At 44.0% G+C, this 14,600-nt stretch overlaps 1 protein-coding gene across 1 annotated transcript in view; it reads left to right on the top strand.

The window, feature by feature from the left end:
• The window catches only part of vps50 (VPS50 subunit of EARP/GARPII complex), a 207,297-nt gene that overhangs the window by 10,669 nt on the left and 182,028 nt on the right, over positions 1 to 14,600 (top strand). The window contains exons 3-4 of the mRNA XM_079523040.1: positions 7,294 to 7,416; positions 14,251 to 14,322. Coding sequence (XP_079379166.1) covers positions 7,294 to 7,416; positions 14,251 to 14,322 — 195 coding nt within the window. The remainder of the gene's footprint in view (positions 1 to 7,293; positions 7,417 to 14,250; positions 14,323 to 14,600) is intronic.

The raw sequence follows: 14,600 nt of genomic DNA, 5'->3' as shown, positions 1-14,600 counted from the left end.
CAGAGCGTTTTTAACTCAAATCTTTGAATATATATTCTTTGAGTATAGTGGTTGGGGGGGGGGGGGGGGACTACATATTTTCAGATGTGAGTTGGCGGCCAATGTCATAGTTTATGATTTGGGGTCCTTGACATGAGAAACCACCGACATGAAAACTGTTGTGATTTAGAAGACATTAAAGTCTTCTAAATCAAGAGTGATTTGTAGATTTGTCAGATTTTGTAGAATCTGGTCTCAGTCCTAAATGGGTTAAATCTGAGAGGGACAGAAACTGACCCAAAAATAGTCCCTAATCCGTTTTCTTTTGACTTAAGGTTACCATGGCTTTTCAGAGAGGACATAACTGACATTCACATCTTAATTTCTCTACTGATCTCTTTATATACAAGCCACTTTCTCATGTGTTCGGACTCCCTTGCCCCCCCGCCAAATACCAAACGAGTCGCCCCTTTACCAACTCGCCGTACAGCCGGCGGAACTGCGCGGCCTGGTATTCCTAAAGTAACTTAAGTAAATTATGCTAAAACGGTTAAACCTATTTATTCCTACCTTAACCCCAGTAAAACTATGCCTATAACCCTAAACTTATTTCTATTAAACTTTATTCTCATGCAGTGAAACAAAATCAAGAATAGGCCTACAAGAACTCGCGGCACCGAGCGGTCGGCGTGAGGTCGTCGGAAAAGAATCGAGGGACGAGATGGTTTAGGGGCGACCGTACCTGATACCCCCCCGCCCACCACCACAGTCCCCTGGGGCCCACAGTCACCTCTATTGTTCATCCTGTCACCTAGACTATAGAGTTGTCATATCGAAGAGAGTGCTTCTTTTTGTCCCACTGCTGAATCTGACAGCGTTCAGCTCGCACTTGAGCTGATTCAGCTGAATATTATCCACTTGGGATTCAGTCGATAAGGTTCGTTAAACAACCCCCCCCATTTTGGATGTAAATGGGTTTCTAATTTCCTGTTTTTTACGAGATGAGAATTTAATTTGTGGAAGGGGGGCGCCTGTTTGTACCTAATCCTTTCAAAGTGTTATGTTGATCAAAGAATGTGGCGCCGGTGTTTGCTCGGTCTCTCACGGCCATGCACGCGTTTTTTTCGGGACGTGGGGGGGGTGTGTTTGTCGCATATCGTGGTTTAGGGAGAGGAGGAGGGAATGGATTAATCTCAGATAAGCAAAACTGCTAAACCATGAAGCCATTAACTTCAGACACATTCTGAGTTTTTAAATAATTATTTCTTTGTCATGGTGTTTTGGACGGAAGAAAGAAATTGAAAGAATGAATGAGTGTGTACTGTATAATGTAGGTGACCTGACTCTGTGGGAGAGATAAGTTGTGCATATTATTAGTTTCTCTATCGCTTCTTTGCTTTGTTTGCTTCTAGCTATCTCAGGCAGTGAGTCATCCACCTCACCCCCTCCGCCATCACTCTCTCTCGCTCTCTCTCTCTCTCGCTCTCGCTCTCGCTCTCTCTCTCTCTCTCGAACTAATTTCCTACCTTGCCTCTTGTGGTGATCTTCTAACTTCCTCCGCTCTCACCCACACACTACCCTGCGGGTCTCGCTTGCTCTTTTAACAAGTGCATCCATGTGAGGCAAAAATAGGTAGCTATTAATCAAAGCCACACATGCCTCAGCAATTATTGGGCAAATACGCAAGCACGCACGCACGCACGCACAGCCGCATTAATGGAGGTACTTTGAGCATAAAAAGAGGGGCTAGCGCCTCTCAAAAACATGCAATGGGAGGGACCGAATGAATCAATGATATTAAAAAGAGAAATTATAACTCCAGACAGAGAGGTAGCAACTAACACAGACAGAAAGATGCTGTAGGGTAGATAAAAAAAACTGAGATGACTCCGAGGCACATCTCCTGGAAACTTCAGAGAGTCATTGATCAGCGTCCCGTATACTCTCAAGGCTTATCGCCACAGCAAGAACTTTAAGATGAAACCCAGACTGCCACTTTAAGTGAGCAGAACTACGGAATTATAGGAGCATGTCAATAGAAGGGTAGAAACACTGACTACCAGTAGTCTAGTAGTAGTGACTAGACACTATACAGCTATAGAGGGGGGTCCTTCAAAAATGATCTGTGAAATTTGAGTCAAAATATTGATATTTGTAATTGTAGCTTCTGCAATATGCTAAAAAAAAATACAAATAAAGCTTTTCTACATAACTATCAAGAATGTGCTCAAATATACTATCCAAATAGAATCGGAATCAATCAACCTAATGTCAGAATTTGTTTGTCACATCACTATGGCTTTCACATGAACTTTTGAACTTTTAGTTGATTACTTGCAATTAAAGGACCTATAATATGAAATTTGACTTTTTCCATTTTTTTGTTTTTTAGGCTCCCCTATGTATTTTCTATCTTTAGATTAGATTAGATCTTTTTAGATTAGATTCAATTTATTGTTTCCACATAGACCCATTTTTGAACAATCAGGCTTTCTCAACTTATATGGGATTTTATGTAAATTATATGTAAAAACTAAAAACGCTTTGGTCCTACGATTTACGTCAGGGCTGTCGCCCTACTTTGTATAATCCCTCCCCCTCTTCAGTATTCAGTTTCGCTCTAGGTTTCGATTTTGTTTGCGATGTCTGCCAGTGTTTCTCGCTCGCACTGCTACTGGCATAGCGAAGTCAGCAGACTTCCACACTCTGTTCACACCGGACAGTCCGCTCCACAACTCTCTCCCGTGGGAACAGGACACAGGGCTCAGGGCTGGGAGCGGACCCTCGCGTGGGGGCTAGGCGGAGGGGAGAGGTAGCCGGGTTAGAGGAGAGTAGCTTCGGAGACCGCAGCGGTCAGTAACGTGATCCCCATCATCCCCGCCCGGAGGCTAATTGTAAAATCGGCTTTGCCTCTTAGCGTTCCGTGGACTGGAGGAATCGAGACAAATCACCTCCTCCCGTGCCCCACGATTAGGAACACATGAGCGGGGAGGAGTTGAAACACTAGCCGCTTTAAAACCAGGAAACATCGCAGCCAATTATTCTTTCTTTTTACTTGTTAATTTGTGCGTGCCCTTGTATTCTTTCAGCATAGCGACGTGGAGTGCCCCCATGTTAATTGGATGATTTTTCAACACAAAATATACCCATAATATACCCTAGTTCAGTAGAGTTCAGTAGAGTACCCAGCCTCAGACGATAAAAAAGGACGTCTCCAGACGTCTTTGGGCACCACAGGACATTATTACAAAGACGTGTGGAGATGTCTTGGGCACAAAAAGTGTTAAAATATAGATTCCCTATTGAATCTCCTGATTGCACCAACATTGTCCTTGTGCGGTAATTATTTTGTGCCGTTTCAGTAAGCTTATTATGTTCGCGTTTGTCACTTCTGACAGAGTGTAGTTTCTTAGCGGAGAGATGAGCCTCCTCATTCGGACAGAGTGAGCAGAGAGGCGGGCAGTGTAAGTTATTAGCAGCTTGCTGCTTGAGTGCGGTTTGGTTTTGCTGGAAAAAAAGCGTTTGAAGGAAACGATACCAACAGCAACGGACAGTTTGAGGTACATAGACAATATGATATTAAATATTAAGGAAATGTTATTTCTGCGTTAAAGATTCAATTGTGCATTTCCATTTGGCTTTTTACTAGCAACTTTTCTAAACAAAATATACAAAGAAAGGACTGACGTCATATTTACATGACATCTGGGTGGGCATGCTTAAAGATGGAGTGGTGTGATTTTTGTACTTTTTCTGTTTTTCATGTGTCTATGGTAGTATGGAGTTAACATTACTCTAATAGACCAGGTGTGGTTATAATATTAAAATATGTCTTATGTATTTTTGGTTTCTTGAAAGCTGAAAGCCTTTGAGTCAAAAGGCCCAATCGAAATACACCATTTTAGTGACATCATAACACTAACCCCTCCCACATTATCATACAACAGCTGTGGGTGAGGCTTAAGTTCAGGTGGGTGGTACTAAGGTGACAACCAGGTATACTTAATGAACTGGTTGGTATGGCCACATAAACATATCATTTTAACACTTTCTGTAGACTTTTTTTGAAATAAATCTTCCTCCTAGTATAGTCATAGTACCTGATGATGATGATGATGTTTTAGGGGGAAAAACAACCACGGCCCTCCATCTTTAAAACGTTCTTGGCTGTGACCTTGTCATGGACCCATGTAGCAGCCAAGGCTATATGGTCTAATTTGTACAGCAGCGTCATGGTAGGGTGGAAGCTGTTTGTAGCTGCCTGGGGTGGTGAATGTCCTTGTTAATACGATTCTTTGACTAGAATACAGGGGTTGACACTAAGGTCTCAGAGGCACTTGCCCGTCGGCCAAGTCTACAGGTCATGTTCTACCTGCCTGCCCGCTTGCCCGGAAAGTAAATTGTCTATTATAAAATGAGAAAATTTGAATTAGGTACAATTTGAATTACTGTTCAATTCAACACTTTTTTTCCTTTCGATAAAAAAATGCTATACCTATTTTTTTTTAATGCGAAATACCTACATAGCTATGAATTTGACAGCAAATTCTACCTGCCCGAAAGTTTAATTTACCTGCCAGGGGCAGGTGGGCCTTTACTGTCAACCTGAATAACGCTTGAATAATACACCGCTTCTCGTACACCTCCTAGAGGGACGGTATCTTATACCTATAACTGCAAATGGTTAGGATTTGAATAAAATGTAGCTCGTTTAGCTTGATTTATAGGCCTCTATAGATTCTACAGCACCAGAATAGCTACAGTATCTCTATATGACCAACCCTCCTTCAGTGATGGTGGTCTCCCCAGTGATCATTCAGTGTTTGTGTCAAAACTAGCAGATTCTAGACACTGTAACGTTGTTAGTCATGTTAATGATCCTCTCAAGCTTATTCTTGTAGTTTGTTTCCAAATAAGGATTGGCAATATATGGATATTATGTTAATATTGTGATAGGAGACTAGATATTGTCTACTCTAGGATTTGGATATCATAATAATATATATGGCATATACAGTATATTTCGATGCAGATGGAGGCTAGATCGAGGCTAAATACAGATGGAAACTAGGGGCCCCTAAACTAATCAGCCACATTTTACTATACAAAAGAACAAACATTTTTAAATAGTTAAGCTAGCCGATCTACATCGTCACGTTGTGAGGTTGTAGATTGGCTATTTGAACCTTTCAAAAAAAAGAAATTTGTCAAGATAGTAAAACATGGCAAAGAAGTTTAGGGATAAGTCGGCGTGCAAGCTAGGGCCCTAGATCTGAACGCCTCACCTACCGTATCACCACATATTGTCTTGAGAAAAGATCAGACAGTGATCTATTACACTCTCGCCTAGCCACAAATAGTTTCCAAGTCCCCAGATTCAAGAACTGCGCACTGAAGCGATTAAGTGTGCCAACATCAGCGGGCGTGTGTGTGTCCATTTTGTTCATCCGTGGATGCATGCGTGTGTCTGTCCATCCATCCATCCATCCATCCTTCCATCCATCTTCAACCGCTTATCCGTAGTCGGGTTGCGGTGGCAACAGCTCCACCAGAGAGCTCCATACTTCCCTCTCCAGAGCAACATTAGTGACTTCCTCCTGGGGGATCCCGAGACGTTCCAAGGCCAGTGAGTCGACGTGTTTCCTCCAACTGCGCCTTGGTCTGCCCCGGGGTCTCCTCCCAGTGGGACGTGTGTGCATGAATGTCTTTTTATTAAAAGGACGGACTTGGTGGAAGGGATATTTGTGTGCTGTATGCAAATTGTTCATCTTGTCCTCCAAATGAGGAAATAAGATGAAATGAGGATGCGCTTTGGCAGGCCTGACTGAATTGAATTATGATTAGGTTAATGTTTACTATGTTAGCGTGAGCGATAAGTCTAGGTACAGTACTATGTAGTAATGAGGATTTAAAGAGATGTAAAAAACGTAAATATGTTTTGTCACACTGTTTAGCAGGTGGCAAAACTCTATGCAAAGCACCTTGATAAATAGTCTTTATCTTAACAGTCCCTCTGTCCCTGCTCTCTCCAACTCCTCTGTTGCTAATATCCTTCCAGTTCTGTTGACAAATGTGCATTTAATTAGCTTTTTCTAATGCCTCTCTGGTGCTGAGAGCAGCAAGGACAATTCACTTTTATATATCTCTTTATACATCCATCTGTCTCTTTAATTATTTTTTCAATTTAATGTGCTTTATTGGCAGATTGAGAGTCAACCAAATTAATTTGGATGGGTTAGTAGACAAATTGAACCAAATTCTGTAGAACTAATTGTAATTTCATGAAGTGTAATGTGTGTTCTATGGTGGTTGTCGTCCCTAATGTAGAATTATGTTTGGTTTTCTTTTTTTACCAGCTGTTTGCAAAGCTGCTGGTCAAAGAATACCCTGGAAATGTACACGACAAGTTCGCCACCTAGTTTGTCATCTGACAACTCCGTTCACTTCATGGGGCCAGTCCAATGGCGACTCACATGCTTAAAGGGGAATACTCATTTTAAACATTTTACTACGTCATTAATATACCTTTGAGCTGTTGTGTGGAAATAATAATAAGTCCCCCCCATTCTGTGTTTCCTAGAACTGGAGGTATGAAAAAAATCATTAACATTGTGAATCACATCTTGATGATGTCATCAAGATGTGTCTGTGGTTCTATCATCTGTGTTTTTGTGTGAATGTAAAGCTGTCTGCGCACGTGGCTGAGGAACGCAAATACAAAGATGACATTGCCTGGCCCTGTATCGTCAAATACATATTTGATTAAGGAATATAATATGCCTTTTGTATTATTTCTGTGTATCAGAAAAATCACACCCGTGTGAACTGAGTGGTGCAACTCCCCCCCCCCCCCCTCTCTCTCTCTCTCTCTATCTCTCTCTCATTAGCAGGCAACAGTGCAACACTATCTCTCTCTCTCTCTCTGTTTCTGGCACAACAGCGCCGCTTTTGCCCCTACTGGTATTCTAAACATAGTCACATAGGTTGGGACGGACATTGCTGTTCCTTAGAGTGGTTGCACCACTCAAAAATGTAGATTTCTTTGTTCGACATTGAGTGAAATTAAGATTCTCAGATATTCTTTTTACAACAACGCCGCTTATCAACTAACCGGTTAATCGATCGATATAAGCTTATCAAAACTATCAATTAATGCATTCATCGATTATTCCCATCCCTAGTTTGAGGTAGGTTGTCGGTCTAATGACACTCGGACCGATAGTATGTCGGAACTAAAGCCTGTACCCGCTTCACGGATCTGATTGAATTTTTCTAATATCTCTCTCTCTCTCTCTCTCCCTCCCTCTCTCCCAGGAGGAGTTGAGGGAGCTGAGGGAGCAGCCCATCGACCCCCAGGCAGAACAGGAGATCATCGACAGCATCGAAGAGGTCTACTACTCCAGTGACTCCTATGATATGGTGCAGCACGAACTCCAGGTCTGTCTGTACATACACAAACAAATAGTCAGAGCCCCACGCTCACTGATGCCACGATTTTGATCCCGATGCCGATCCCAATTTCGGAGCTATACGCCCATATATAGGTACATATCAGGGTCCGGGGACCACCGTGGTCCTTGAGGCGGTTCCACTGGTCCCCAGCTAAATGATGGAGAGTTGGTAACAAAATAGACCCTTATTAGATCACAGACACACAGCTTCTTGTGTGTCTGTGTGTGTGTGGGTGGCTTCACACAGCTTCTTGGAGTAGGACTTTAGTTATAGGCCTCAAGTTCACTCGTCTTCGTCTTGACCCGAACCTTTCGGGCCATTCCATTCTCATCTTCTACTGTCTTGACAATCCTTCCCATTAGCCATGAACCTCTAGGGGCTGATTCATCTGCGATCAGGACTACGTCCCCTGGGACAAAAAAGGACTGAACCACTTCTGATGTTTCTGGAGTTCAGGCAAGTACTCCCTGGTCCAGTGTTTCCAGAAAAGATCACTCATGTACTGTACTTGCTTCCTGGTGGCAAGTAGGGATTGTCCTGGTGGCAAGTAGGGATTTGTCTTCAGCAACAGCAAGTGCTGTTGGGTGAGAGCTTCCAGATCATTCATGTCACCTGCAGGTGGATCACAGACTTCCTGTCCAACAGGACTCAGCGGGTGAAGATCGGGAAGTCCATCTCCGAGCTGAGGACCAGCACCGGCTCCCCCCAGGGCTGTGTCCTGTCTCCCCTTCTGTTTTCCCTCTACACCAACTGCTGCACCTCCAGCCACCAGTCGGTCAAACTTCTGAAGTTTGCAGACGACACCACCCTGGTAGGGCTCATCTCCAGGGAGGATGAGTCTGCCTACAGAAGCGAGATCGACTTGCTGCTGACCTGGTGCACCCGAAACAACCTTGAGCTTAATGCTCTCAAGACGGTGGAGCTGATCGTGGACTTCAGGAGGACCCCGGCCCCTCCCCCTCCCATCATATTGGGAGGCACTCCAGTCGCCACAGTGGAGTCATGCCGCTTCCTCGGGGTGACAGTCTCTCGGGACCTGAAGTGGGGGCCCAACATCGACACCCTCACAAAAAAGGCCCAGAAGAGACTGTTTTTTCTGAGACAGCTGAGGAAATTCCACCTCCCAAGGACCTTGCTGGTTAACTTCTATACTGCCATCATAGAGTCCATCATCACCCTCGCCATCACTGTTTGGTTCCCCGCTGCAGCGGCCAAGGACAAGGCCAAGCTGCAGCGGGTCATACGATCAGCAGAGAGGGTGATTGGCTGCCCTTTGCCCCCCCTTGAGGCCCTGTTTAGGAGTAGGGCTTCGAGGAGGGCCAGGAAGATCATGGCTGACCCTGCACACCCAGGCCACAGTCTTTTTGCCCCGCTTCCCTCAGGCAGGAGGTTGCGGTCCCTAAAGACTATGAAGGCCCGATATTCAAACAGCTTTTTCCCCACGGTTATCCGGCTCCTCAACGCTGCTGGTGTCCCCCCCTGACCCCCCTTTATCCTCCCTCCACCCCCACTCAGAGTGGAATGGACTGACTTGTGCTCTGAACTGATCACTTGAACTCTCTGCACTTTATTTTATTCACTATTCTTTGCACTGTCTTGTCCTGTTTTGCACTTGTCCTAATGTTGTAACTGCACTCTGCTGTCCACCAAACCAAATTCCTAACATGTTTACATGTCATGGCAATAAAGTCTTCTGATTCTGATTCTGTCATTTGAAGGTGTGGTAATGGGCCTACTGTTCAGAATGGCTTCACATTCACAGAAGAATATGTGTAGGCTTTCCTCATGAGCTAGGCTTTGTTCCCTCAGAGTAACATTCATGATTTTTCTGATGGAGCGGATGATCCTCTCCCACACTCCACCATGGTGGGACCCTGTTGGTGGATTGAACATCCATTTGATGTCATGTTGGAGCAAGCTGTTCTCTATTTGTGCAGTATTCCACTCCTGCATTGCTTTTCTGAGCTCACGATCAGCTCCAACCAGGTTGGTACCATTGTCGGATCGCATCTCCTTCACCTGACCTCTTCTTGCGATAAATCGACGCAGAGCATTGATACATGAATCTGTTTCCAGTGATGTTGCCATCTCTATATGGACTGCACAACAGGAAAGGCAGGTAAAGATAACACCGTACCTTTTAACAGATTATCTTCCCCGTTTAACATCAAATGGTCCAAACAGATCCACTCCAGTTCTGGTATAGGGTGGGTCATCTGGCAAGACTCTGTTTCTTGGCAAATCTGCCATCATCTGTGTGCCCAATGCACCATGTTGTCCACGACAGGTTGTACAACGAGACAGTATTTTCCTGATCAACTGAGTAGGCGCTGGGAATCCAGTATCGTTGGTGTAAATGAGACAGGATGTGATTACGCCCACTGTGTCTCAGCCTCTCTTCAAAAATCTTGAAGAATCAGATCAGCCACACGATGGTCTTTAGGCAGGGTTGCTGGCTTCAGCTGGCATTGCTGCTCGACTAAGCCTCCCTCCAACACGAAGGATGCCATCTTGTAGAACAGGATTTAGTCTGAAGATCTGACTACTACTTTTGATAAGCTCACGCTGCTGAAGAGCAGTTATTTCCTCCTGAAACTTCTGCTGCTGACAGTGACTGTCAGTTCAGCTTGTCTCATTTCATCAACAGTAAGGTAGGTCTGTTTGAGACTCTTTTTGTAGCTCAAAATGTCCTTGTTAACTGATTGTTGATCTTGGTGTACTGTACACCGTTCAATTCCTTTCTCTTTTGTGACAGGATTCTCAGGGTACTTCTGACTCGGCTTAGACGTATCCATGAAGATAAGTATTCAATCAACTGTTGCACCGCATCAGTGCTTTCTTCTGCTGTAACGGCAACAACAGAAGATATGATTGTTGATCATATCTTCCATGAATCTGACATGGTCATCTTGGAATGACTGATCCCTCTTAAGCTTCTTCTGTATGTTTAGCACACACTGTTCTGCTAATGCTCTGTTAGTGCAGAAGGAAGCATTACTCCCGGGATCCAGGAACGCATAACAACGTTGTTGCCTTTCTTTGCTTTTACTTGCACAGGAACAATAGCGAGAATACTATCAGTGCACCCGGCCCCAGTTTGGGAACACGTGTCCTCCATGCCTACAAATCCACTGATAACTGATCGATTCTCCGTTGGAGCCTCCGCCGGAGCCTCTTCTTTTGGAGCGTCTTTATCTTTCTGCTTTATGTGTAGGAGTGTAGGGTGTGTTGCTGAACAGATCTGACAGCTCAACCTTTCTCCACAAGTCTTACTCATATGTCCAGATAAGAGACAACTGAAGCAAAGCCCTTTGCTTTTAAGGAACTCCAGCTTCTCTTTATGCAGCATTTTCTACAGTTTCTTGCACTGTTCCATTGTATGGTCTCCTTGACAAAAGATGCAAGGTTTCTTCTTCTCACTTGTACCAGCAGCAACACTTTTCTGTGTGTTTACTTCTGTGGCTGTAGTAGTGAAACTTTTCTTGCCACTTGGCTTGTCTGCTTTTTTTTCATCTGGCGGCTGCCTTTTTGGTTTATCCTTCAGTTCACCAAACACAGGGTGCAAAGCAATCTCAGCCTGCCTGTTGATGAATGCCACGTCAGCTTTGAATCTTGGCCTGCGGTCTAGCTTTTGCTGAATGTCCAAAGCAACACTTCTGAATTTCTCTCTCATCCTGTATGGCAGCTTTGTGATGATCGTGTCGTGTGCATGCTGGCAGCACTTTCCATATCATCCAAATAATCCAGATCTGCCATTGCATTACTGCAACTTGTTAACACAATCATTCCCGGGATTCCTTCACTTGCAAACTATCCAACTCCTTTAGCTGTATTTCAGCTGTTCACAAACCATTAACAGCAATTGTCTTCTTGAGTTGGCTTAAGAAAGTTGTTAGGTCACTTACATGTGTCGTTGAGTGCAAGCTCCTTCTTGTTCCATAAAACCTCTTCAAAGGCTTCTTATCCACTGTTCTTACTAAATGTAAAGGTTTTAATTGTCCACTAGAAAATTGTCCACTAGAAGCATGTGTCTTACTCGTTCACTCACTGTAATATTTCCCCAAAAACTTCTTATAATAAAATAATTCAGTCCAAGCGGTTGTAAAAAATATACTGCCGCCCCCATGTAAATGTACATGGGGCCGGCGGTGGCTCAGGGGTAGAGTGGCTGGATGGTAACTGCAAGGTTGTCTGTTCGAACCCGGGCTCCCCCAGAGTTAGTGTCGAAGTGTCCTTGAGCAAGACACTGAACCCCAAATTGCTCCTGATGTGCTGTCTAGTGCCTTGCATGGTTTCTGCCGCCATCGGTGTATGAATGTGTGTGTGAATGGGTGAATTGATGCACAATCTATGTAAAGCGCCTTGGATAAAGGCGCTATATAAATGCACCATTTACCATTTACATGACGGTTTACTTCTCAAACACAAAAAGAAAGTTCCACAGGTTTACAAAGGTGTGAGATGATGTCGACGACGACGGTAAGAAAACTGAGTGCTTCTTAACTCCAAACTGTTCTGCCACTGACTGCCTCTCTGTCACACTGATCAAAGCAGCTCTCTAGTCACCAATATATTACACTTGATTTCAATGCAAAAGGTACAAAATGTTCTCTCAAAGCATAAATCCTCTATAGAGCGTCGCAGTCCCGCCCCCTACCAGGGCCCAGGAAATTATTCTCCGTTCATTTTCCTCATAGACATTTCAGAAAGTATTTATTTAAAGACGTTTACGCCGCGGACAAAGCCAACTTGAGTCGTGACAAATCATGACAACAAACACAATTTTGTGGGCCGAACAAATAATTAGAAAGAAGAAAAAAACGGCAGGTTACAACACTTTTTTTGTTGTTTTTCTTCTTTGTAATTATTTGTTTGGTCCAAAATATTGTTTGTGTTGTCATGAGTTGTCACGACTCGAGTTGGCTTTGTCCGCGGCGTAACCGTCTTTCAATAAATACTTTTTGAAATGTCTATGGAAAAAATGCATTGGGATTCATTTCCTGGGCCATGGTAGGGGGCAGGACTGCGACGCTCTATAGGCAATACTTGTAGTACATGAAATAAACAATGCATTCAAACATTTATGTTTTATACCATTTTACTGAATACTCATTATGAACTAGATAAAGTGCCCCTTGCGGCACAGGTCTCCACCAGGGCAGGTCAGGATGTGGCCTCCTGGTGGCGCTATAATAAGCCAATGTGAAAAGGGTGCCATTTCTTATTACGCCTTGGATGGCAATTGGATGATTTGAGGCATTTTGTTCCAAAAATGTGTTTTGCAAAAATCCACCTGTTGGTGGCGCTATAACAGGCCAATGTGAAAAGGGTGGGATATATTCCTCAGCCTAGTAGGAAAGTCTGGGAAAGATTTCACGCAAATTGCTCGCTGAGTTCATGATTTGAGACTTTTTGTTCAAAACGGGCCAATCCTGCAAATTTATGTTGGAATATGAAATATCGGACACATCCGTCTTGAACACATGACTATAGAGATAGTGTGTAACGATTTGCAGGATTTTTGGACAGAATCTGGAGGAGTAATATAAAAATATATATCAAAAGCTATAACAGGCCGTTCTGGAAAATTTGGAGCAGAGGTTCATCATTGACATCCAGGGAGTGTGCGTGCAAAATCTGGCACCGACCGGGTTAACGGTGCCGGAGATTAGCTGGTAACAGACAGACTGATGGACGGACGGACAGACACACTCACACACACACACACACACGGACGGAGTGCAAAACATACTCTCTCCCCATGCCTTTGGCCTGGTGGAGGCAATTATGAAATATCTATATGAAATGTTATCTCTGTGGTTTGGCTTCCACAGGAAACGATAAGCTTAAGCTCTATTACATTCGGGTCAGTGACTCCGATAATGGCAATACTGCATATCTAATAGGAATACACGTCGATATGCTTTGATCATGTGACCTCACTGGCATTAGCTAAAACTCTCTCTCACCTGTGAGGCAGCAGCCTTCTCGTGCACACCTAGTCGCACACTCCAATGACTTGTGGCGTGGTGATGGATTGCATGGGGTGTTCGGCAGGGTTGTGAAAAGTGTGAGGGGTGTGAAATCTCATTAGAGGTTGGCGTGTGTATCGCCACACCATCTGAAATGAGTCACTCAGTCATGAGGAAAGTAATTACCCATCATCCTTTGCCCCCCCCCTGGTTCCTCATATCTCTTTTTTTTTGTTACTCCCCCACAGAGATTTGTTGATCTGATAGTGTCAGTCTTGTTTACTAATTTAATTCATGAGGTGCATGTGGGGATGTGCTCATGGTGTACTTTGACATTATACTGCATTAATATGCGAGGTCTCTCGGGAAGGGAACTTGGCTTCCAAAGAGACTCCTTTAACTTTTCAGAAGCAAACCCAGATTCTCTTTCGTCATTTTTGCTTCTTCAGTCAGAGGTACTGTACATGGTGCCTCCAACCAGGTTTTTATTCATGTGATGTTCACAGGTTCTTGGAAGTGGTGTGCACACACACATATTGAGGCGATATGAATTTGTACTACTCTGTAGTTGTTCTGTGTCTTCTGTTGTTTTGTGTCTGTTTTCCAGACACTTTGATTTCCATGGGATTGCGAATGTACTTACACGTGTGTGTGTGTGTGTGTGTGTGTGTGTGTGTGTGTGTGTGTGTGTGTGTGTGTGTGTGTGTGTGTGTGTGTGTGTGTGTGTGTGTGTGTGTGTGTGTGTGTGTGTGTGTGTGTGTGTGTGTGTGTGTGTGTGTGTGTGTGTGTGTGTGTGTGTGTGTGTGTGTGTGTGTGTGTGTGTGTGTGTGTGTGTGTGTGTTTTCAGAAACTGCCACCTGAGCTGAACCTACAGGATTTAGAAGAACACAGAGACAAGTTGAAAAGACAGCAGTCAGCGGTGAGTGTCATTCTCTCACTGTCCCTCAAATAAACATGCACGCCATGCATGTGCCTCACACACACAGATCCAGACGCCAGCATCCCTTTTACCATGTGAACTGTTTCAGCGCTATGCCCGATAAAACGAGATCTATCTACCTTTGTCCAGGACGCCACGCCCGAGAGAACGAGATGTCATTAATTGGCGTTAATCCAGCGTTTATTTATTTTTTTGCATTTTAGCGTTTATTTTTTTGCATTTTTAGCTAACCATCACTAGCGCCCATGTAAAAACGG

This window comes from Electrona antarctica (assembly GCF_951216825.1).
Source record: "Electrona antarctica genome assembly, chromosome: 15".
Lineage (NCBI taxonomy): Eukaryota > Metazoa > Chordata > Actinopteri > Myctophiformes > Myctophidae > Electrona > Electrona antarctica.
The sequence above is the reverse complement of the archived record's forward strand: the minus strand, read 5'-3'. Positions and strand labels throughout refer to the sequence as shown.